Here is a 25,533-nt window from a genome sequence, read left to right on the forward strand (position 1 = left end):
CTGTTTCTGTGGTGATGAACTGACCCCACGACGTCTCATGGGGACCAGGTTGGTGTTTCTGATTGCGCTTGTTTCTATTTTTATTACCTCCAGAAAGTTACACACTGTAGCTTTATCTGTCATGGTTCTTCAGGCAAACGCCTGTAGGGTTTAGTCCTGATGATGGCTCTTTCTGTCTCTCTGTGTAAACTCATGTACCTGTTTGTCCTGTAGGAGGCGCTGTACAGGGAGTACGTACCTTTTGTCCCCATGACTGAGTTTAATCTGTTTTTCAGAGAACAATTAAAAACCAAAGAAGTTTACATTTTTCTGTCATAATTCTAGACATTTATTTGTGACATTTTTAAAAACATTTAGACCAACATGATTTAAGTACAAAATACAAATAGATTGTTTTAACAAAAGGATTCTGTTCAAAGGTGACAAAAAAGACAAATACAAAGAATCACATTTCAGACCAAGTTCATCTATGGTACTTAAAAAATTTCTAATTGTGTCCATTTGATCACGATTGCGCTCTTGCAGCTCTAGAGAGAATTTCATATAAAAAATCTTTGTAAATAAAACTGTAAACATGATTTTACTTTCATAACACAAAATATTTCAAAATACATTCAGCCCAAAATCCTAACTGCATCAAGAATCATAATAAAAATGTAAAAAATAAACATTCCTCACATTTAAAGCAATAAATACAATGCTTTGTCTGTAGTTTAGTTATAATTTTAAATCACAATATTGATCAAAAACGGTTTAAAACAGGGTTCCCATTTTTTCACTGACAAAATTTCAAAACTTTTCCATGACCTAAAGTGAATTTTCCATCATTTTACGGCAGAATTGATCAGACTTTTAAGGCTAAATGTGAAATGTTAATCCTTTCCACGCACTTTATAGTTTGGTTTTATAGTTTTTTAACATTCAAAATACTGTCAGTGCATTTATTGTCGTCTTGTTTAAACAAAAGGCGCAGACGATCAGAAATAATCAGAATAGTCTAATGAGAACTTAACACATTGTTTCCCAATGGCCGAGTCGCACAAGAGATTTTTTTTGAGTCGTCACGATGTGCATGTAGATTGAAATGTTAAGACATGTTTTGTATAATTTCTAATCTTTTTGTAATTATTTTATTGATTATTTTGTTCCAATGTTGCTGGTTCAATTGAATGTCGAAAAGAAAAAGAAATGGGCTGCATTTAATGACTGTTTTTCATTGAGTGATACTAATTGTTCAGAGAGACACAATCACTCAGTCAACAATAAAATATACTCATTAATGTTCAGTAATTATCTGTATTCATTCATTTTTCAATATAAAACCAAAAATAAGAAAACAAAAACAACTATTTTCTTCATTATTTGTCTCCAAAATCAAAATGAAAAAACAGATAATGAGTTTGTGTTTAAATGAAAAATGGAAAAAACGGATAACGACCGTTTCCCGTTTCCGTGACTTAAACTGAACCTGGACTAAACCAGGTTTGGGACTGAGACCGGGACTGAGACCGGGACTCAGACCGGGACTCAGACCGGGGCCAGGTCAGGACTGAAAACGGTTAGTGCCGGTTCAGTTTAAGTCACGTAAACGGGAAACGGTCGTTATCCGTTTTTTCCATTTTTCATTTAAACACAAAATCGAAAACTGAAAAAACTAATCATTATCTGTTTTTTCATTTTGGTTTTGAAAACAAATAATGAAGAAAATTGTTGTTTTTATGTTTTCTTATTTTTGGTTTTATATTGAAAAACAAATATATAATTTACGAATAATGTTTATTGACTTAAGTCAGTCACAAACCTTCATGACCCAACAGAACGCTGTAGTTGCATGAAAGAAACATTAAAATTCCATGACTTTTCCAGGCCTGGATAATGACATTTTCAATTTCCATGACTTTTATCTTTTGTATAAAAAACTGCGGATAGCTTTGCAACAAAATGATTACATGATGCTGCTGAATCCTACGCGTGTCACAGATTAAGAAAATGTTGGAAACGGTTGTAGAGCAGTCGTTGTGTTCTTGGGTTATTGTCTTTGGTTTGTTCTGTTTGTTTTTGAGCAATGACTGTTTCACTGTTCACTTCCTGTGAGGAAACTTATGATTTTGGACTTTACCATATTACACAGAACTGAAACCACGTGTCCGCCCAAAAACACTTTTTGGTTGTATTTATTGGAAACTTTACTGTCACTAAGGCTGGGTATCATTAAGAAGTCAACAGATAGGCCACGATACGATACATATCTTGATACGGTGAGCTTTCGATTCGATACGATATATTTCAAATCAAATCGATACGGGTCAAAATAAAAAATAAAATTAAATACAATAAAAAATAAAGCCTAAATCATGTCTGTGACACTAAAAGTCTTTGTTAATCCACTTCTTGTGCAAAGTTCATATGAAACACAAACATTTTAATCATCAAAACAGTGAAAATGTCAAATGCATAAATGAGTTTCCTTCCTTTAAAAAAACAACAAAACTGTAGCACTGTAACAAAATAATTTAGTAAAATATACCAAAAAATAATCTTGATGATATATTGATACAGCAGCCCACGATGTTGATACTGTATCATCACATTAAACGATACCATATATCGATATTTTAATATTTTTGCACACACCTAACTGTGAGTGGGCTTGCATTTCCACAAACCTGTCACTTATTTGACCTGGAAGAGGCCCTTCTGCTTGTTCCCATGGAAATGTTGTTTGTTTGACTATTAGGGGTGTGCAAAAATATCAATATATCGTTTTTTTTGGCTTATTTTACTAAATTATTTTGTTGCAGCTACAGTTTTTTTGTTTGTTCAGAGGAAGTAAACAAATTTATGCGACACATTTGATATTTTCACTGTTTTGATGATTAAAATGTTTGTGTTTCAAATTTGCACTAGATGTGGTTTAACAAAGACTTTTAGTATCACAGACAAATCGATTTGAAATATATCGTATTGAACTGAATGTGAGCTGTATCGAGAAATGTATCGGCAACTTCTTAATGATACTAGTTCTATTGGCTATAATGTTGTGAACTTTCCGTGTCCATGGACTCACGCAGGTGATGTGCAGGCACCTCCAGAAAGTTACACTGTTCTTTTAAAGCCTCTTCTTGCGACTTATGACGAGTCTCTTATCATTTAAAATTAGATCAAATACAGCCTTATAAAACAAACGCCAACAATGTAAGCTTTAACAGAAAGTTACCCTTACTGAAAAATGTAAAAGTGGGCAAGGTACAAACTCAAGGCACTCTGACTGAATATATAAAAAATCCTTTATTGCACGGGGAAGAAAAGGGATGCAAACTGTTGGTATTCCTTCATGCAATAATAGATTTTATATTTTAATATTTTCAGTCGGACCTAGCCCACTTTTACATTTTTCAGTGAGGGTAACTTTCTATTAAAGGTTACTAGTTTAACCCTCGTAGACCTGTACTGCTATTTTGTTTAACCCTTTTATGACCCAGTGAAGCGCTCTACCTCTTTTCTTCAGCCAACAATATATGATCTGATCAAGTCTGTCCTGTAGTAATAGTATTAGTTGTGGCAGTAGTTGTAGTAGTAATAGTACTAATAGAACAGTATGACAGTAGTTTATCTGACAGTGGGAGTGGAGGAGGGGCAGGTCTGTAGTAGCAGTAGTGTTAGAAAATGATACACAACCCTCTTAAGTAGAAATAACGTACAAGGCTCCGCCCACAAGCCCACGTCACCCTTATGCTCCCACACGACAATTCTCTATAAATATACAAAAACATGATACAAAACTGTACAGTGCAACTTCACAAACCTGATACAATAAACATGTTCATGTGTTTTTTGGTGAATAAAGTGTTTTCAAAACAATAAAAGATCTAAATGTGTCATGTGTTTAGATTCATTGAAGTAAAATACCAAGTGAATTTAAAAAAAAACCCAACAATATCAGGATTTTAGTTTATGGTTCTGCAGTCACGAGCAAGTCACACCGCAAGAACTAAACCAGGACTACAGCAGAACCAAGACTAAACCAGGACTAAACCAGGACCAAAACAGATTGTAATCTCTGGGCATTTCTGCACTTTTTTCAGCTCCCTTCATGTTTTGAATTCGACATTTCTGATGGATTGTTAAATATCGTTTGAGCTCGAGATGAGAGTCAATACCGGTCTAGTCAGTGCCGAGCCTCTCCCACTGGGTGTCACTAATCATCCTGTAGTTGTGCTTCCTGTAGAGTACGGGGTGCACTCTCCGCTGCCTCCACACTTCCTGGAACAGCGACTTCACGACGTCGCCGATCTGGGAGAAGTTGGCGTCTTGGGCCAGACCTCGGCAGTACTCCCACTGCTCCTGCTCCACCCTCAGCAGGTGGCGCTGTGGCAACCCCCGCCTCAGTCTCTCCTCCAGCCACGAGCCGCTCTCCTGCTCCATCTGCTGCACCGAGGGGAGCGTCACAGCGCCCTCTAGGACCGCCAGGCAGTACTGCACCTGAGGGAGACAACACACAAATACATAAGGCCTAAAGCAGGACTGAAGCAGAACTGAACCAGGACAAAACTAGGACTAAAGGGTGAAGTATAGTTCTGCGTCGACTCAACGCGCACTGCCGCCGTCGCCTTGTCACCGTCGTTTTTGATTTATGGATCTGTGTCGAGGTCTATGCGCCGCAAAGTAATTCATGCCAAAACATTAGGGAGCGACGACATCTGTCCATTCATATATACAATCTATGCGTGTGACCTGCAGACATATAATCTTTGAAAAGTTTAACATGAACCATCTAAGACATGATAAAAGCACAGAACAGATTCACCATTATTACAATATCCCTCTGTCACAGAAAGAACACTCATATTCCACTGAGTCGTGTCTTTTTTTAGTCCAACAGAAGCTGAACCACATCACGATTTTTAAGTTTTGTTTCTGTAAAACGTAAACACATATGCACAAAGCTGCATTAAACACATTATTTCTCAATGTATATTGAAAGAAACGAAAGTCGAGTACAGGAAATATCTGTAGTGTGCCGGTAGAGAGGACCAATCACAGCCCTTATTGTCTGCGTCGTTTCGACGCGTAGTTAGAAAATTTCAGAGGCGCACATCAGTTGCCGCAGATGCTCTGCGTCGTGACGCAGACGATTTGACGCTGGACCGTAAATTGGCCTTAAAGCAGGACTAAAGCAGAACTGAACCAGGACCGAACCAGGTCTAAAGCAGGATTATAACAGGACTAAAGTAGGTCTAAACTAAACTTTAGTTACAGTGTACATTTACAGCTTAAACAGCTTTATAAAACTACAAACACAAACACTTCATGTTTTATTACCTTGATTGATGATAAAAAGGTCACATTTTTATACAGCACTTTTCCACTTTTGAACCAGGAACAACTGATCAGAGGACAAACACTCTACCAACAGAGCTACTGTCACCCACTGAGCTGCCATTGCCGCTCAGTAGTAGTCATAGTAGTAGTTGTTGTAGTCGTAGTAGTCGTAGTACTGTAGTAGTATTGTAGTACCTGGCAGTGGAAGTGGGGGAAGGGGCAGATCTGGGTGCACAGGCCGATGAAAAAGATGGAGGGGTAAGATGGCGGCATCAGGTGTCGATACAGCGGCCCCACGAAGTCCGACTCCACCCGGACGCCAAGCTCCGCCCCCGACACGAACGGGAACGTGAAGTTATATCCAGTACAGAGCAGGAGCACGTCAGGGCGAACTACTCCACCATCCTGTAAGAGAACCAGGACTGAACCAGGACTGAACCAGGACTGAACCAGGACTGAACTGAGACAGAACCAGGACTAAACCAGGACTGAACCAGGACTAAACAGAGACAGAACTAAGACTGGACCAGGACTGGACCAGGACTGGACCAGGACTGGACCAGGACTGGACCAGGACTGGACCAGGACTGGACCAGGACAGGACCAGGACAGAACCAGGACAGAACCAGGACAGAACCAGGACTAAACCAGGACTAAACCAGGACTGAACAAAGACAAAACCAACTGAAAAAAAGACTGAATCAAGACTCCACCTCTTTTTTGAGGTCTCAGTCCTTTTGATTTAGTGCAGATCCGAGCGTGACTGAAGCTTTCACACCAACGAAAACGAACCGAACTAAGATCTTCTGGTTAGAAAGAATTGGTGCGCCAACTGTTGTCGATGTGAAAGAACCTAAATAAGGACAGAAAGGAGACTAAACAGGGACTAAACCAGGACTGCCATCCTGTAAGAGAATAGAGGGATCCACTCTGCCATCCTGAAACAGGGCGAGGACAGAACCAGGACTGGACCAAGGTCTGGACCAGGTCTACACTCGGTCTGTGCTCTCACCTGGAACATCACAGTCCCGTCTTCTTGGATTTTCTTGATGGACTCTACCTCTGAGATGTTCGGAGGAAGAGGAAACGTGAGAAGAGGAGGTCTGTGACTCAGGTAAACCTAAAATAAACAAGTAGAGAGTTTAGTCAAAGAGCTGAAGCATTTGGGAACTTGTGCGTACTTGTGTTTTTCTCTTAACATTTCTAAACACTCCCAGAAGAATGAACAAAAAGGCTGAAATCTGAACTGACAAAACTAATACAAGGATCACATTTCAGAACACGTTTGTAAGGTTCCAAACTACAGGGTCAGCAGTTTTTATACAGAATAAGACAGGAGATTTTGTTTTTTGTGGACTTCATGGTATTTAATGTTAAAAATCAGATTCTATTGCTTAAATAAAGAGCTTTAGGACACTGGTACCTTCTGAGCCACAGAGGACAGCTCCATGGAGATATCGATGGCCGAGGCTTTTGCTCCTAAAATCACGATAGTTTTCCCCGAGTACGGCTCCGGACGACGGTAGTTGTGACTGTGCAGCAGCTCACCTGGAATTCAACCGGCAACCAGTGAAATATACAGGGTTAGAATCCAGTACACAACCAAGGATTTCTATACAATTATTGCACTTTTCATGAGTATTGTTATTGTTGTTGTTAATGTTCTCGAGTGAGGGGAGGATGGAGCGTGAGATTGACAGGTGGATCGGTGCAGCGTCGACAGTGATGCGGTCGCTGTATCGGACCATTGTGAAGAGGGAGCGGAGCCAAAAAGCAAAGCTCTCGATTTACCGTCAATCTACGTTTCTACTCTCACCTGTGGTCATGAGGTAATGGGTAATGACTGAAAGAACAAGATCGAGGATACAAGCGGCTGAAATGAGTTTCCTTCACAGGGTGTGTGGGCACTCCCTTAGAGATAGGGTGAGGAGCTCAGTCACACGGGAGCAGCTCGGAGTAGAGCTGCTGCTCCTCCACGTGGAGAGGAGCAGCTCGGGCATCTGTTCCGGATGCCTCCTGGATGCCTCCCTGGAGAGGTGTTCCGGCCAATCCCACCGGGAGGAGGCCCCGGGGAAGACTTAGGACAGGCTGGAGGGACTATGTTTCTCGGCTGACCTGGGAACACCTCGGAATCCCCCAGGAGGAGCTGGAGGAAGTGTGTGCGGAAGGGGAAGTCGGAGTCCCTGCTCAGACTGCTGCCCCCGCGACCCGACCCCAGATATGCGGAAGAAAATGGATGGATGGATTGCACTTTTCAGCATATCGTCTATTGGCCTGTAGAGTTAATGTATAATAGAGGGATCACAATTGCCACCTTTACATGAGAGCTTCACTTCCGCTTTAAACAGACCAAGTAAACACTTTATTCCTAATGAAAACGGTTATTTGGAATTAAGCTTGATTCCGAAGTAAGTGGGTGATTTATTTCGATTTTAAAGTTGAAATAATTCATTCTTTGATCATGTAAAAGTTTATTCTTCTTAAAAATAATTCCTTTCGTTCAGTGCATTCTTGTTGCGTCACCCTTCTGACACGATCCAGATGATCCAGCTCCACCAGTCGTGGCTTCGGACTTTCCTCCACGTCTCTCTGGACTTGTGAGTGGGATGTGGGAGTGGGCTGAGGTAGAGCAGCCTCACACTCAGTTTGTCTTCTTCCACCTTCTCTGACACTCTTCCCTTCTCCTCCTCAGCCGACAGACATAAAGTGTGATGAGACAATTCTCCAGCTGCTGTGCAATTATCATCGGAACGACCACGGAAAAAGTTTGGATCATGTTTGTGTCCATGGCGTAACGACAAACCGAGATGACAGAAAAGCCGGTAGCTGCTGAAGTGTGTGTTTTCATCCGGTCGGCATAAATACATTCGTGTCTCTGTCCACTCACAACCTTCCCCAGCCCCAGACGTTGAGTGGAATTAAATAAAGACGTAATTAATGTAAACAATTATTTAGGAATTAAAAAACATCATGCAAACGTGGCCAATATTAGAAAGTTGTGATGTGATCTGAGCACCATAGGTTCAAGTCTCACCTTTAAAGTGCTGGAGGCCTGGGATCTGAGGGATGTGAGGGTCAGAGTAGTGTCTGCACAAAACACAACAATCAAAACAACTTCAGAACCAATTCTTAAACATATAAGAGTTTAAAAACGTTTAGCTGAATAAGTTTAGACTTTATGGTTGCTTTAGGAAATGTATCCTCCTCAAGCGTCTCTGGGTTAAACCTGTCAGGAGCAGCCGGACTTTTCTTCTCACAGTCAGACCCCGAATGATCTGAGAATCAAACCTGGTACCTTCTGACTGTGAGGTGAGAGGGCTAACCACTCTGCCACTAATGCCTAATGCTGATAGATGATATGTAAAATAAAGTCTGTACCCGGAGCAGACGAACACGGAGTCGAACCTCTCCGTCCGCTCTGACCCGGCGTTGTCTAAAGACGTCACCTCCCATTGGGTTTTCAACTTCCTGTCGGCAGTCTCCATGGTAACAGGCCTCACACGCTCCACTGCTGTGTTAAACTAAAATAAAAGAAAACCATATAATTTAGTCCTGGTTCAGTCCTGGTTCAGCACTAATTTAGCCCTGGTTTAGTCCTGGTCACGTCCTGGTTCAGTCCTGGTTCAGTCCTGGTTCAGTCCTGGTTCAGTCCTGGTTCAGTCCTGGTTCAGTCCTGGTTCAGTCCTGGTCTTACCCTGATGTGAGGGGTGATTTTAAAGTAGTCGCAGTATTGTTGCAGATATCTCAAAACTTCTTCATGATGAATGAAACTGTCCAACTTTGGATCGAACGGGAAGTCTGGGAACATCATCACCTCTTTGGGAAGATTAGTCCTGAGGAGCAGAGGAGAAGGTCAGAGGGTTAGAGGATACAGAGGAGGTGAGATGGTGCAGAGGAGGTGTGCTCTTACCGGAGGTTCTGGTACATGCTGCTGTGCACGGCTCTCCCGTTGTCGTAGGTTCCCACACGTTCCTCGTAGGCCCAGGTTCCTCCGATGCGTCCTCCCGCCTCGAACACAATCGGAGGCAGGAACGTCCCGGGTCTGGACAGCAGGTGGCGTGCAGCGCAGAGACCAGCCGCACCCGCTCCGATCACCGCCACACGGAGAGCCATGTTTAAACCAGTGACCCCGAGGAGCTCTGCACACCTGAGGAACATAACAGAGAGCACAGTTACTGCATTTTCCACACTATAGGGGCTCTGGATTATAAGGCGCACTGTCAATGAACTGTAGCTGTAACAAAATAAAAGTAAGATATTCCAAAAAATACTCTTGGTGATATACTGATACAGCAGCCCATGATATAGATACTGTGTCATCACATTAAACAATGATATATCCATATTTCTATATTTTTGCACACGCTGACATAATACCCCTTCTAATGAGTTCTGGATAATCCATAGGGTGTACAAAAATATCTAAATATCATGTCATCTGATACAGTATAAATATCTGGGGCTGCTGTATCGATATACCCAAAAATACTCTTTATATCGATATATTTTAATAAATTATTTTGTTACAACTAGAGATTTGTTGTTTTAGTGAAAGGAAACTCGTTTATGCGACACATTTGACATTTTCACTGTTGTGATGATTAAAATGTTTGTGTTTCATATGAACTTTGCACAAGACGTGGTTTAACAAAAACTTTTAGTATCACAGCTGTTATTTTTATTGAATTGTATGGAATAGATTTGAAATATATTGTATCGAATCGAAAGTGCACTGTAGCAAAATGCATATCATATCGTGGCCTGTGTATCAAGGCATGCATTGTATCGACTTCTTAATGACACCCAGCCCTAATGATCCAGAGTAGGGGTGGGCGATATCTTGATATGTTTTAAACTCGATATGGATTCTGACATATCGTATATATCGATATAATGCTTATATTCAGTTCTGATTTTGCAGTTTCGCTTGTTTGTCTTCTCTGTGCTCATCCCCAACTCTCTGATTTTTCTGCTTGAGTCTCATTCACTCCTCACTATCACCGTGAATGCTGAAAGTTGGTGCCAGTGAAAAACTTCTGGCACCACGAACCTTTTCCACCATTTACAGACAAAACCATCAGCAGCACATCCTCTGTCACAGAGAGAACACTCATATTCCACTGAGTCATGTCCTTTAGTCCAACAGAAGCTGAACCATGTGAGAGGCTCAAGGAGCGCACTGTTTATGCAAATGGGACATGTAGTTTTAAGTTTCATTTCTGTAAAACGTAAACACATGTGCAGAAAACTGCATTAAACATATTATAATCTCAAACGGGCTGATGTGGCTCTAGAGTCGTTATGGTTTATTTGTTGTAAAGTTCAGTAATGCAAAGTTTATTTATGCAGAAGATTTTAATCAATAATTTGTACAATAGTGTTTGGAAACGTTGGGTTTGATCTGCAGTGGATTGTGGGAAACCTCAGAGCTCTTTACACTGGTGAGGAACATGGATCTGTTAAAATAATAAACCTCCTGAGCTTCTTCTGCTAAAGGAGCTCATGGTTATCCTATGGTTACAGAGTTAATGCAAAGATGAGCTTGAGTTGATTTATTTTATTTATGAATGAAAAGAAGGAAATATAATATTATTTCTTTTATTTTACAGTTAAATTATTATTTATGTAATCAAGGACTTCTTGTAATCTTAAATGTGGCAGAAGCACTTTGTTCCTACATGAACTGTTGACCTCTTGCACTTTAATAAAAAGACACTGTGGAATTTAGCAGATTTGTTTTTGCAGTAGTTTTTGGGGAGTTATTTTTTCCTGTACACGTCGAGATATATATTGTAAATCAAGATATAACAAAATATATCGAGATATATTTTTTACTCCACCCAGCCCTAATGATCCAGAGGTCCAGAACCAGATGGCGGCATCTGAACACATCTTCTCCTTATCTCTCATTGGATTGTCTCTAGATCGGCTGCTATAGGTTCTTCGAGAAGAACTCAGCCTAAATCTGCAGGTTTGTGTGTTAAATATGTGTGAATGAAACAAAACACAACTTCATGTCTGTTTATGATGAGAAAATGGAATTACAACACATGAGAAAACAGTGTAATATGGATCCTTTAAAGCAGTGGTGTCAAACTCAAATTCACAGAGGCCAAAATTAAAAACTGGGGCTAAATCGTGGGCCAAACTAAACATTTATTGAAAAATTTCAACAACATCTGCATGATTTCTCTTCTTTCGAGATATGTAATGTTAAACCTTTTCTTATTAAAATAAAAGTTTAATAATAGTTGTGCTTAAACATTGAATCCAGAACAATAAATAATGTCTCTATGGTCTATCTGTAACTGGCGGGCGGCTCTAATACATGTCTGATATGATCTTGCGGGCCAAATTTAATTACGTCAGGCCTGAGTCTGACATGTCTGCTTTAAAGTGTGATTGAACCCCGGCATTAAAAAGAGCGCAGAGTTGATCCTATTGAAACTGTCTCTGAAAAATCATTTATAGAATCCATGGAAAGATTTATTCATTTATTGCAGGTTTATGGCTTTTTGTGTTCATGGAAAATCACCATCCACGGGTAGTCCTCCTCCCCATCGCCTGACCCTGACCCTTTGACCCTGAGAGGCGACACCTGCACGGGAGTTCATAAAAAAAAAAAAAACTACTATTGTTGCAGGGAAAAGTACTGGGAAACAATCTATTTATATAAAGACACATTAAAATTGTGCCTTTTTACATATGGATAACAAAAATCTAACTTATTCACTTCTCCTTTCTGCTGCTGTCCCATTTTGTTGTATGAAAAACGCTCTATAAATAAAGTTTGATTGATTAATTGATAAATCTAGTCTAAATAAAAAAGGATTGGTTGAATAAAATATCATCTACTAAACAACTATGTAAATCTAAGCACTCTTTAGTCCAAAATAAAAGAGAAGAGCGTTGCATTTAATTGGAAATCTCCTACTTGTCTCCATGGAGTCTGGGGATTTAAAGCCATACTGTGGAAAATCCCGTGCAAAAGCAAACAGGGGACCCTCCACTAGAAAAGTTACACAGTGCATGAAAGATAAAAGACCAAGACGTGACTAAATAAAGTTTTAACCAGTTGAACTTCGACCCAAAAACTCACGAAACATCACTACTCCAACACGTAACTTAACGTGAATGATTAAGTGCGTTTAGGCTCGTGGGGTTTTTGTTTTAAGAGAAGTTTTACGTAGAAGAAAAGCGGTAAAAATGGGAAAAACATGCAATGTGTAGACATTTAAAAATAGTTAGCTTATCAAAACCGAGTGCGCATGCTCACAGTGTTGCACAAAACAAGTTAAAACGCGACATTTGGACATTTTACTTTATAAATGTTGTGTAAATGTTGTGGAGGGCTTACCGCGCCGCTGTGAGGAGAGAACGCCGACCGGGAGAGAGACCAGAGACCCGTGGAGAAAGACCAAAGAGACCCGGGGAGAGACCAGAGACCAGAGACCCGGAGAGACCAGAGACCCGTGGAGAGACCGGACTGTGAGGGGAGCGGGTTCAGTTATAACACCCCGGGCCTGAATACGCATGCGCACACGTACTAAACAAAAGTGATCCCCGAACAAAAACAGCAAACATCACTTGATGTAGGGTAAATGTAACTTAATGGTTTTCTGTGGCAAAATATTTGTCGAAATGTCTCGCGTATTTTCCAACAGCTTCATAAATCTGCCCCATTACCAAATCTTCAACCAATAAGGTCCACAAAAGATAAACATGAAGAATTTATCCACAACTATCAAGGTGAAAAAGACGAAAACGTAAAGGCGAACAACGACGACGCATTAGTGAACTAGTGAGTCAATTATTATTCGTTTTTTTTATTATTATTATGATAATTTAATAACATTTATTATGGAATAAAACATAAGAAACTTATAACTCAGACTGATTCTACAATTAAAATTAAAAATAGATTTCATGATGTAGATATTAGCATAGATAAATAGACATGTAATCTGTGAATATCTGCCAATACCATGAAATCGATTTTTAATTTTAATTCTAGAATAAGTCTGAGTTAACAAATTACTTATTAATGAATTACTTATTGCTTATGTTTTATTAATATCATACGAGAAAACACGATGTCGTCACGTCAAAGTCAACATCAAGTCAGTCAGCATCCTCCCTGCCATCTCCAAAATTGCTGAGAGGTGGGTGGCCGAACAATTAAATGAATATCTCACCACAAGTACTACACCTTTAACGTTTAACGTTGAAAATGTCAAAAGTTTTCTGGACAAACACGCATATGTGGGAGCAGTATTTCTAGACCTCAAGAAGGCTTTTGACACTGTAAATCACCAGATTCTTTTATCTAAATTATCCTATTTTAGTTTGTCCAAAGAAGCGCTGTGCTGGTTTGAATCTTATTTGTCCCACAGACAACAATGTGTTTCCCTCTCTGGTTTTAAATCACCCTACCTTCACTGTCCAACAGGGGTCCCCCAAGGTAGCATTTTAGGACCTATTTTATTTAGTGTATACATCAATGATCTTCCTAAAATGTGTCCAGATGTCAATGTCTAGCTGTATGCTGACGATGCTGTGATTTTTACACATGCCAAAAGTGTACAAGAAGCTTCAGAAAAGCTAACATCAGCCATGACTCATGTCCAAAAGTGGATCAAGACCTCATGCTTGCAACTCAACATAAAGAAAACTGTCTGCATGATGTTCAGCAAAAAAACAATTGATCTACAGCGATCCAATGTCTTTCTGGACGGGGTGGAACTCAGCCTTGTCAAAGAGTTTAAATACCTGGGACTGATGTTGGACCCGACATTTACATTTAAGAAACACATTAAGCGCCTTACAAAAACTGTTAATTTTAACTTAGTGAATTTTAGACAAGTAAGACCTTTTATGACTCTATATGCGGCACGAATGTTTTTACACTCCATGATTTTGTCCCATATAGAGTACTGCATAACCACATGGTCACTCGCTGCTGCACAACACTCAAACCCATCGAATCACTTTTTTAAAAAGGCATAAAAATATTGGACAAGAAACCACTCTCATTTCACCACTGCACTATTTTAGACAAGTATAATTTGCTTAATTTTAATAATTTTATTTGTTTTAAACATGTATATTTTGTCTATAAAGTTTTGCATGGACTCGCCCCTCCTCCATTACAGGATTTTATTAAAGTAAAGACTGTGAGTGGGAACTAGGACCACAGCCCGGGGGAACTGTGAGCTCCACACAGACGCTCCACATTCGGACAATGTGTGTCTCAGTTGGACGCACAAAATTTTGGAACAGTCTGCTACCATCAATAAGAGAAACTTCAACTCTTGCCACCTTCAAGTCCTACTTAAAAGAGTGGCTAAAGAAAAAACAGACTTGTGGACACTTTTAGTATAGATTTGTTACTTGTTTTTGCTTTGTTTAAATTTGTGGTGTTACCTGCCGAGGGACTACAGATGGAAATGAGCAGTCTTGCTATAATCTGGCATATTTACACTGCAATGTTGTAGATGTTCATTAATATGCACTGTCCCTATTAAATAAAAAAAATAAAAAAAACATAAATAAAATAAATAAAATCAACATTGTTATCAGCAAGTTTTAACTTTTCAAAGAAATGTTTTTCAACATCCTCAACATTCAATGACTCAGAGTAAGATGATGAAGTCATGTCAAAACAATTAAACGCAAAATCTACTTCAAAATAAGATGAGTTATTTCATGACAGACGTACGCAACGCAACTGTCAACACAAACGAGCGGCCTGACTGACTTTTTGCCTACCAGCCACTGAGCATGTGCGGAAAAGCCAAATGTAAACAAAAACAGCAGATGTTCACAGATTACATGTCGAACATTTAAACTGCACAAATCTCTGTCTATGCCAATATTCACATCATGAAATAGATTTTTAATTTTAATTGTAGAATCAGTCCGAGTTAACAAGTTACCTCTGTTTTATTCATAACCATAATGTTAGTTTTGCTCAGTAGTTCACTAATGCGTCATCTTTGTTTGCTTTTACGTTTTCGTCTTTCTTACCTTGATAGTTGTGGATAAATTCTTTGTGTTTTTTCTTTGTGGACCTTGTTGGTTGAAGATTTGGTGATGGGGCAGATTTATGAAGCTGGTGGAGAAAATGTGAGACATTTCCCCAGATATTTTGCCACAGAAAAGCATTAAGAGCGAGTTACATTTACCCTAAATCGCTGCACTTCCAAAAGTTGTGAAAAAGTTCTATTACCTCTCATTTCTAATCTCTCCTCAAGCCAAAGAAACTCATTTTCAAACTTTACATGATATTTATCCCTGTAATAATTTTTTGAAGAAATATTATACTATGGAGACCAATAACTGCAAACTGTTGAATATGTTCTTTTACTGTAGCTGCATTAGAACATTTTGGGACTCATTCCAAATGGATGTTGGAATATGATATAGATTTACCTAATTTCACCTACACGTAAAATATGTAAAATATGGAGTAATTTTGCAAGACAACAAAATGGAGCTTTTCTATAATTCTTATTTTCTATAATTCTTGTTTATTACTAGCCAAACAGTTTATTCATAAATGCAAATTCTCAAATATAAAACCCTTGTTCCAAATTTATCTTAGTGATTTTGTTTTTGCATTTTAAAAGAGCCTTGTGCCATATTAAATCTAAACAAACTGTTAATATGAATATTTTTATGCAGTCAGATGTATAAGACCTCTTGCATTGTGTTTGCATTGTATTTATTTTATTATTGTTAAAAATAAATAAATAAATGATTTAATGTGAGCGCTTTAAGATCACCACGGGACAAAGGTTACATCAGCGTTTATGGAAAACTACAGAAGAGCACAAACTTGACCTTTGTGTAACAGACAAACGACTCTTCTACTGTTTGATTCTGTTGGTTAAATCAACAATTTGTTTAAAGACAAATATTATGTAAAATGGACTTTTAAGAGTATTCAACCATGTCATAACAATTACATTTATTGGTTTTATACATGATCCTGTATTGTCCTGCATTTGTGTTTTCACCTGCCCCCTGTCCCCGCCCACTTCTCTGTACTTACTGTGATTCAAGTCGTTCAGACTCTGGGTCAAACATGAAAGGTTTAAAAAATATACATGAATCAAACTCTGTCAGTGAAGTTCAACGGTGGAAGAACATTTAGACAAATAACTAATGACCACAAAAGCTATAACTTGACTTAAAATGTGTTTCTGAATGTTTATAAACCGCTAAGATATTAAAACATTTTGCATTTTAAATGTGCTTTTTGGCCAACAGTGTTATGGATATTAGTTAGGACAAAGCTGGTTAATATCGATGAACTCGTTACATTTGAATCTTGGGAAAAGTCTATGGGGAAAATTAATGGAAAATTTACTCCTGGACTCAGACTGGACTTTGAAGTGGGCGGGACTTTTGACTTCTGTCATTAAACATGAACTTTTTTTTTTAAATATATATATATATATATATATATATATATATATATATATATATATATATCCTTTTATTATTATTATTATTATTATTATTATAATTTTTTTGTATGCGTGTTAGTTTTATATTTAGTTAAGTCTGTCTTGTTGTGGATGTGTTGGGTATCCAATCCCTTAAACTTGACAAATTATAAAAAAAACAAAAACAAAACATTAACTTAATATATTCATATATACCAGCACCCTGCACTAAATCAAACATCAAAAATAGATAACTTATTCTTCTTGTGGAAATGCATACGTCCTTGTCTGTCTGTATGTTGTGTTTATTTGATTTATTTTTGATATCTACGTACTTTTGTGTGTGTGTTGTAACTTTTTAACTGCACATTGGAGTTCTGGGGAAACACAATTTTGATCCCCCTGTGTAATGTCTGTTACATGATGGAACTGACAATAAAGTTCACTTCATCTTTATCTTTATTAAAAGTGAAAAAATCCACAGCAAACTCAGATGATCGATGTCCACAGATTTTGAGCAAAAAGCCTTTGCCAGATCATTTCTTTGCTTTCTCACAGTGGCCCAAAGCAAGAAAGAATCTGACAAAGGCGTTTTGCTGAAACATAATCTAAAAATAAAAAAAGTGCTATGCATTTTTTCCACTTTTATGTTGCTGCTCTTTGCATTTGCTCCTCTACGAGCACTTTGATGTGGGTTTTCGATTTCATTTGACTTCTATTATTACAGTAAGTCATTTTAGGTGAATACTGCAGTGAACAAAATGTAAAGTAATGACCTACACATGCTTTAGGGTTGTCAAAAGTATTAAAAATCAGACATTATCGATACTAAAACTGTTATTTAAACTAGATCCTCATTTGAGCAGGTATAGATAATAAAATAATCACATTCACAGGACAGAAATGAGAATTTCCTAAATAGTTTTAGAACAATCTTGAGCTGAATCAGAACAAGTAGAAGAGCACATATGTAAGAGAATTTAAACTTCTCCTGTTTAAGACCATCCAACTGGTCTCCAACCTTTTACTTACAGGGATGAATGAAATGGGAAATGTGGGACCAGCCGACCCTAAACTAATTTTAGTATAGTGACAAGACTAAATAACCTAAAACAGCAAAACACATCTTCATAAAACTCTGTGAGGCGACTGCTGTGAATCAGACTCCACAAAATAACTTGAAATGAAACAAAAGCACATTTATTTACAAATCTCTACATGAAACTTTTAAACAGAAATGGCAAAGTTTAAACATGTTCTGAGCCGTGAGAGTCCATCTGTGAAAGCTCTTTTTGTGTCCAAGGTTTCTCTTTCTCTCACCTGGACTGAACTAGAACCAGACGCCAAGACAAGGACTGAAGATGGACTGAACCAGGACTGAAGAGGGACACTTGTTCAGCTTTTTGTCCTGAGCTCTGCGGCGCCGTTTTGTCTCGTTTGGTCCTCGTTGGTTACTTGGTGGTGGCGTTGCCGTGCTGCTGTGTGGGTTGTTGCTGCGGGGCCTGCTCGGCGAGGGCCTGCTGGAGCCTGGTCCTCTTCCTCGAGTAGTGCTGCCAGTGAAGGAGCTGCTGCTCGTCAATGAACTTGGCGCACTGAGCGTTCACCAGCTCCTTCCTGAAGTGTTCGTACTGAAGCAGCTCCAGCATGTGCAGACAGTGAGGGTATCTGAGAGAAAACAAGGGTTAAAACAAGGGCCTAAAGACAGACTGATCTACACCAGGACTAAAGCCAAGGACTAAAACCAAGAACTAAAGGAGGACTAAACCAGGACTGGAGCAGGACTAGCGCTATAAAAACCCTAGAGTGGATTAATATGAACATTTTAAGACCAAAGTGACGAGTCTGACAGCAGTTTGAGAGAGAGGGGCGACGTTTTTTCAACAGCGCATGGGCACAACCCCCAAATGCTGTTACAGGTTTGGTTTTATTGTATGTTTTGACCAGTTAAACATTAGGGATGCGACGATATTTGGTACAATATTCAATCATTCGATGCTGGTCTCGCAATTCGATATCCACGTGTCCCTCCTGTTGTAATTTATTTTGGTCTGAGGGGAAAAGCGTCCTCCTCAGATGCAACAGAAAACAGCTCCATGTGGACTTACAGCTGAAATATTCTAACAGAGGAGGGTTTGATCATTCAGTCACTTTTAATTTTACGTTGATAGACCAAGAAATGACAAAGATATTCACTTTTACATACTTCAGAATCGCTTATGGCTTTACGTCGGCTTTAATCAAATGCACTCGTATAAACACCACAAAGCAACTGGCCATATACATGATCTTTTTCTCAGACTCTATCTCATAAGTTTTCCCCAGAAAACAATCTGTGAGACATTTCTATATAATAACAGAGTTTGAGTGTCCAGAAAGACGATGTTAGAGCTCAGTGTGTCAGACTGTAGGGGGCAGTGTGGGAGGAGCTACTGTCTGTCTCTACTGGAGGACAGAGCAGCACTGACACAGGTGTGTGTGCAGTGAGAAGAAAATAACTCATCAAATCATCATCAAAGGAGGAAAAGTCTGATAGTGTAGCTTTTTTACAAGTCTATATTAAGAGTAGTATATTATTAAATATAAAACAGCCTGAGAAACTCTGTTCTTATTTTCACTGAATAAAATTCTGAGCTCTGAATCACTGAACCAAATGAACTGAAACACTTCACATATAAACTATAACTCTCAGTAGTTATACTGTAATATAATGTGTATTGTTTCTTTAACATCATAGTGTTAGTCTGTTACACTCATTAGCAGAAAAAATTACATGAGATGTTTTTTTTTATAAAGATATCGTGACTTGTGTATCGAGATACGGACTGAATTGTGGGAAAACCATATCGTTGTGTCCCTATTAAACATATAAACAACGACATGTGCGTGTTGGATTTGTGGCAGAACACCTACATTAGATGACTGAATAGTTTGGATTGAATATTTGATTTTATCTTTATCATTTTGTGTGATCATCGTGTGCAAACAGCATCAAACCCGCGTCTCTAATCCAAAGAAATGTGCTGTAAAACTGTGGAGGTCAAGATCAAGGTTTAGGTTTATTGGATCTATACAACTGTAAACGGAAAAACATAAGGATGCTTATTTCAACGGGGCAGCGTGACTTGATAATCACTGTCGATTTAAGCTGCAGGAGCTCATTTTGACAGAACACCTGCTAGTTAATTATCTATGTCCATATATCTATATATATATATATATATATATATATATACACTCAGTCTATGAATATAATCCATGTGTGATCCAGAGCAGGAGGTGAGCAGGACTCACTTGAGAAACTTGGCGTATTCTGGTTCTTTCCAGTACAACAGATACTTGAGGTAGTTGATGAACGGCCGCTCCCTCAGGTATCCCCTCTGAGCCAGGACTGAAACACAATCAACAAACAACGATTATACAAGATAAGAGAACACTTTATGTCACATGCCCTGATCTGTTTTTTTTGATCACTCAGTCAGTCAATCAATCAAATCAATCAAGCTTTCAGACTCCAGTGGGTCCAGATAGAACATTTAAAAACAGACAGAAGATAAACAAAACAGTAATAATTAGGACTGGGGATCATCAATTTACAACACGTATCTCGATACAGTGAGCTTTAGGTTCATTCAATATGAAATATTTCAAATCGATTCGATACGGTCTAGTAAAAAATAAAGAGTAAATAAGAGCTGTGACACTAAAAGTCTTTGTTAAACCACGTTTTGTACAAAGTGAATATGAAAATCAGCCATTTTAATCATCAAAAATGTCAAATGTGTCACATAAACAAATTTCCTTCCTCCATCACAAGGTGAAACAGAGCAGTTTGAACTTTGGAGATGTGGACAGACTAACAATATGGTAAATGGTCAAATTTTGTATTGGTGCTTTTCCACCTTCAAGGCGCTCAAAGTTCTTTAGATGAAGGGACCACTCACCCATTCACACACACCAACCTGCAGATCAGTGGACAATAGGTGTGTGCAAAAATATCAAAATATCGATATATATCATATAGTTTAATGTGACGATACAGTATCAATATCATTAGCTGCTGTATCGATATATCGCCAAGAGTATTTTTTGGTATTTTTTACTTAATTATGTTGTTACAGTGCTACAGTTTTGTTGCTTGTTTAGTGGAAGGAAACTCATTTATGCGAAACATTTGACATTTTCACTGTTTTGATGATTTAAATGTTTGCGTTTCATATGAACTTTGCACAAGAAGTGGTTTAACAAAGAAATTGCTTCACTTAAAGGGGAAGTCTAACAAACAATTTTTTGCCTCAAAATTGAACTTTTTACCACTGAAGCACTGTAAATATTTTTCAGTCACATTTGGCACCTTTTTTGCACTGTTGGAGAGCACAATAAAGCACCCAAAAACGCATTTCCTTAGATTTCTGGAAGAATCCCGCCACAATCACAGACATGATTTAGTCTTTCTTTTTTATTTATCCATATTGAATCGATTTGAAATATATTATATCGAATCAGAAGTGCACTGTTTTGAGATATGTATCATATCGTGGCCTATGTATCGAGGTATGTATGGTATCGGGAACTTATTAATGATACCCAGCCCTAGTGGACAAACACTCCAACACTGAGCTTCTGCCGCCCCACAGTTACACAAACATGTGTGAATGAAACAAAACTCAACTCCAGGTCTGTTTTTTTTTTTAGGAAGTAACAGCATTATAACGAGGCGTACACTTCACAAGTCACAGTTAGAAGGTTCACGTGTGTTTAAATGAGGTGCTACTCACAGTTGAGGTAGTTGGGATTTGCCAAACACTGAATGAACTCGAGCTCAGCCTGAAAACGGTTCCGGGCCTGTTCCTCTGTGAAACAAACAAAAACAAGTCAATGATGATGGTGAAAATAATATTAGTTTAAGTTTAATAGTATAGGGACTAAAAATGTATTTAAAAATGGGGAAGAAAAAAAAATTAAGAAATGGCTTTAAAATTATTATTTGAGTTTGTAATAAATAACAAAAAAATATGAAAGAAAATGATGATATAACAATAATATTAGTTTAAGTATAGGGACTACAAAATTTTATTTAAAAATGAGAGAAAAAAAAAGGAAAAAGGAAGAAAGAGAGAAAAGGTGCGTTTGTGTTGGTATCTGTGGTCGGGGGGAAATGGGGCCTTTTTTTGTTGTTTTGTATTTATTGTGGGTGTTGCTTTTTGGGTTTTTTTTGTTTTGTTTTATGCTGATTATTGTAATTGTCAAATATTGATTGTTGTATTTTTTTTATGTTATACTCTGTTGCCCTTAATAAAAAAGAAAACAAAAAACAAGTCAAGAAGTCAGGATGGAGGATAAATCAACTGCAATGTGGATGCTCAATGACGATTTTTAAAACTGATATTTTTTCCAGAGCGGGCTTTAATAATCTTTGAAGAGTGCACACACATTTTTATTTCTCTCTAGATTCCACATTATTGATTGAATCAGATTTTAACAATGGAAGTTCTGCTCCTCCTGCTGAAGCTGCAACTCTTAAGCTGCTATCAGATTCTGATAAGCAACTCTGCGATAAACTCATAAAAGCAGCCATAAATAAATTAAGCCTAATAAGTCAGAACGACTCTCCAGGAATTCAATAAATGATTTTCAAAGACAGTGAGATAAAACGAACTCTTTAACCCAGAGTTTAATCACATTTTATTACACTCAACCCAAACACAGTGGAGTCTTCATACACAGATAATGGAATAATACGGCAGCCGCAATAAAAACTCACACTGAAATCTGATTATTCTAATTTTTGGAGCTTTAAAATTAATTAAATGCAAACTTAGAGTGACCAGAATTTCAAAATAAAACTGGGACTCTCAGTTTGTTGTGGTTGTGAAATAAGAACGTAATTAAAGAAAACTATTCAGCACTTGGCCCATTCAGGACTAATATGTGAGTCAGAATAGTCATTTTTAAGCCACTTTTCTGTATTTTACCTCAACAAATGACAGTGTATGCCTCTCTTTACTGTTGGCAGGGATCAAATTGGTGAAAAATAGGGACATTTCTTGTATAAAACTGGGACAAATCTCTGGTTTTGGATAATTCCACTGGGACAGGGGACACAGGGCTCAAAGCTGGGACTGTCTTGGGTAAATAGGGAAGTCTGGTGGTCACTAGGGGTGTCACAATATCCAAGTCTCACGATACGATATCGTCACAGTATGAACTTCACGGTACGATATTTATTGCGATATCGTGGGAAAGCTCACGATATGGATGGGAGTCTCACGATTAGGGATGTAACAATATCCAAATCTCACAGTACGATATTTATTGCAATATTTTGTGGAGGGTAAACAGCTAAAACCGTTACTATGCTACTTTTTCCTCTTAAAATGTCTCGACAAGACTTAATCCAAAGAACTAAGACTTAAAAGTGTTAGAATTGTTATTTCTTCTTGTAGTCTGCAGTGAAAGGGAGCAAAGGATCATGGTCCATGTAGTTCTCTCTCTTTTTTTTTAGTTATTGCTGCACCATAACTCTTCATTTAAGCAAAGAGACTTGTGATTTGATATATTGTGATGGTCCATGATATTATTGTGAGAACTCTGACAATACGATATCACGATATTCGGGTTATTGTTACATCCCTAGGCAAACTGCAAAATCAGTAAGAAATCATCAGCAGCATGGGAAAAAAAAAAGTGACAATTTTGTGAACTGTAAACGTGAACAAGTCATTTCCTCCTCCACTCAAATCTTTCTTATTTCGACACAAGTTTAAACGCCGTGAGCTGGACCAGAAGTCTCTTTTTACCCAAGACAGTCCCAGTTTTGAGCCTGTGTCCCCTGTCCCAGCAGATTTATTATGGCTGATGTCAAAACTTGGGGGAATAGTTGATTGCCAATGAGGTAAAGATGAAATTATTGGAAAAAAGTGAAAAAACGCCTTATTTTTTGGCATTAAATTGAGCCAAAATCATGTAAAAATGTGTTTTATGAATATTTTTTTCACTGAATATTGTCACCACATGTGTTCTTTGCATCTGGAATGTATTTGTAGACAGCTTACCCAACCCTTTGAGGATTTGAGGAAATTTTTAATTTTTCAAAATTTTCTATCACAAATGAAGGTTATCTACACTAAAATGGCCACAATTTTTTTTCGCGATATTTCCGGAAGAGCAGACCCTCCAATTATTGGTCCTCAGGGTCACAGTTAACAAAAAACCCACAAATAAAAAGTATGGCAGGCGAAGTCAGGTTCAACCCATTTTTGAGACTTTGGCTCCCCGACTATATACAAAACCACTGATTTGTCCCAGTTTTATACAAAAAATGTCCTAAGTGTCTTTATTTTTGAACAATCGGATCCCTGCCAACAGTAAAGAGAGGCAAAAACTGTCCTTTGTTTAGGTAAAATACAGAAAAGCTGCTTAAAAATGACCAAAACATAAAGAAAATGTGACTAAATTGACACATATATTAGTCATAAATGGTCTCTGCACAATAATTTTCCTTAATTACGCACTCGTTTCACAATTTTATTATTACCAACCACCAGAAAATGTCCCTGTTTTTTATTTTGAGAACCTGGTTACCCCAAGGTGAAGTGATTTTATTTTAAGTGACCAATTTCTCCTTTTGTAAACAAAGCCGCTAAAGTGCTAAAGCTAACTGAGCTAACTAGCTTTAGCCTCCGGTCTGTACTTACCTGTTTCCATGGCGACGACACCGAGCCGGACCGGGCCACAAAACCGCACAGAACCAGCGCTGTGTGGAAGTAAGCGGGTCAGAGTTTTAAAAGGATATTACGGGGTTTTATAACGACTTTAGTTGAGTTGTCAAATCCGGATGCAGCCCAGCGCCGCCATGTTTATGAGTGCACGCGTTTGTGACACTTTCCGCCGCTTTACGGCCGTTGCAGCTGCGGCCTGAGGACAGCAGAGGGCGCACCTCACCGCAAAATCCTGCACAGCACAATTTATATTTACAAATTGATAACACGGATCTATAATGACTGATACATGTAGAGTGACCATTTGTCCCTGCAAATTTATACAAAACTTGTGATTTGTCCCAGTTTTATACAAGAAGTGTCCCAGGTGTCTCTATTTTTGACCGATTTAATCCCCACCAAAAGTAAAAAGAGGCATAAACTGTCATTTGTTTAGGTAAAATTGCTAAAATTTCTCAGACCACAGGGTTACGAGACCAGCACAAGACCAAGTCCCCTGAGGTTCGAGACTGAGACAAGACCGAGACTTTTAAAGGTCGAGACAGAGACAATACCAAAACCACGGCCCACTGAGACCAAATCAAGACCATCTTTGTCATTTTATATATTTATTTGGTACATATACATCAGTGTTTTTATAAACCTATCTCCATTTGATCTGATTAATGTTCATTTAGACTTAAAATAAGCCAAGCAAACTGTACTGCACTGAAACACTCTGTTCCCCTTTTTTTGGGCCCTGACCCACAGTTTGAGAAGCTCTTCTTTAATCCCACTTCCACTGGCGCTTTACAGAAAACAAGTTAATCAAGTGGGTTTTTTCAAGTTCATAACATTTAGTTACATTATTTTACTGGTTTTGCAGTGGTATTTATCAACCTCTGCACCAAGATCGAGACCAAGCCCCATCAAGACAGAGACAAGACCGAGTCCAAATGCGCTCGAGCCCGAGACGAGACCAAGACCATAAAAAAATGTACTCAAGGCCAGTCTCAAGACCAAGACAAATGGGCCGTTTCTGACCACTGTAAAAGAGAGAAACA

The 25,533-nt window shown here is 38.4% G+C and overlaps 2 protein-coding genes across 2 annotated transcripts; both read right to left on the reverse strand.

Annotated features, from left to right (window-relative positions):
- Nucleotides 1-1,593: 1,593 nt before the first annotated feature.
- LOC110159846 (uncharacterized) lies at nucleotides 1,594-12,803 on the reverse strand. Its single transcript, XM_055148909.1, has 9 exons — nucleotides 12,680-12,803; nucleotides 9,233-9,469; nucleotides 9,017-9,155; nucleotides 8,701-8,843; nucleotides 8,357-8,409; nucleotides 6,746-6,870; nucleotides 6,335-6,442; nucleotides 5,518-5,727; nucleotides 1,594-4,482 (listed from the first exon to the last, which is right to left on the reverse strand). Exons 2-9 carry the CDS (start codon nucleotides 9,433-9,435, stop codon nucleotides 4,165-4,167), a joined length of 1,299 nt encoding a protein of 432 aa, XP_055004884.1. The 5' UTR covers nucleotides 9,436-9,469; nucleotides 12,680-12,803; the 3' UTR covers nucleotides 1,594-4,164.
- A 5,147-nt stretch (nucleotides 12,804-17,950) lies between these two features.
- med31 (mediator complex subunit 31) lies at nucleotides 17,951-24,652 on the reverse strand. The gene is made up of 4 exons (XM_020924475.2): nucleotides 24,467-24,652; nucleotides 21,548-21,622; nucleotides 20,064-20,160; nucleotides 17,951-18,437 (listed from the first exon to the last, which is right to left on the reverse strand). The coding sequence occupies exons 1-4, from the start codon at nucleotides 24,474-24,476 to the stop codon at nucleotides 18,224-18,226; spliced, it is 396 nt and encodes a 131-aa protein (XP_020780134.1). The 5' UTR covers nucleotides 24,477-24,652; the 3' UTR covers nucleotides 17,951-18,223.
- Between the last annotated feature and the right edge of the window lie 881 nt (nucleotides 24,653-25,533).

Source organism: Boleophthalmus pectinirostris, unplaced genomic scaffold, assembly GCF_026225935.1.
Source record: "Boleophthalmus pectinirostris isolate CB_2022bp ecotype Guang Dong unplaced genomic scaffold, ASM2622593v1 HiC_scaffold_12, whole genome shotgun sequence".
Lineage (NCBI taxonomy): Eukaryota > Metazoa > Chordata > Actinopteri > Gobiiformes > Gobiidae > Boleophthalmus > Boleophthalmus pectinirostris.

Excerpts from the sequence above, each read along its gene's own strand:
- LOC110159846 (XM_055148909.1), bottom strand. The coding sequence starts at position 9,435 with ATGGCTCTCCGTGTGGCGGTGATCGGAGCGGGTGCGGCTGGTCTCTGC. Across the intron at positions 6,871-8,356 it reads AGGCCTCCAGCACTTTAAAG|GTGAGCTGCTGCACAGTCAC; the intron begins GTGAGACTTGAA and ends GTTGAATTCCAG. Across the intron at positions 6,443-6,745 it reads TGTCCTCTGTGGCTCAGAAG|GTTTACCTGAGTCACAGACC; the intron begins GTACCAGTGTCC and ends TGTTTATTTTAG.
- med31 (XM_020924475.2), bottom strand. Across the intron at positions 20,161-21,547 it reads AAATCCCAACTACCTCAACT|TCCTGGCTCAGAGGGGATAC; the intron begins GTGAGTAGCACC and ends ATTGTGTTTCAG. Across the intron at positions 18,438-20,063 it reads GAATACGCCAAGTTTCTCAA|ATACCCTCACTGTCTGCACA; the intron begins GTGAGTCCTGCT and ends GTTTTCTCTCAG.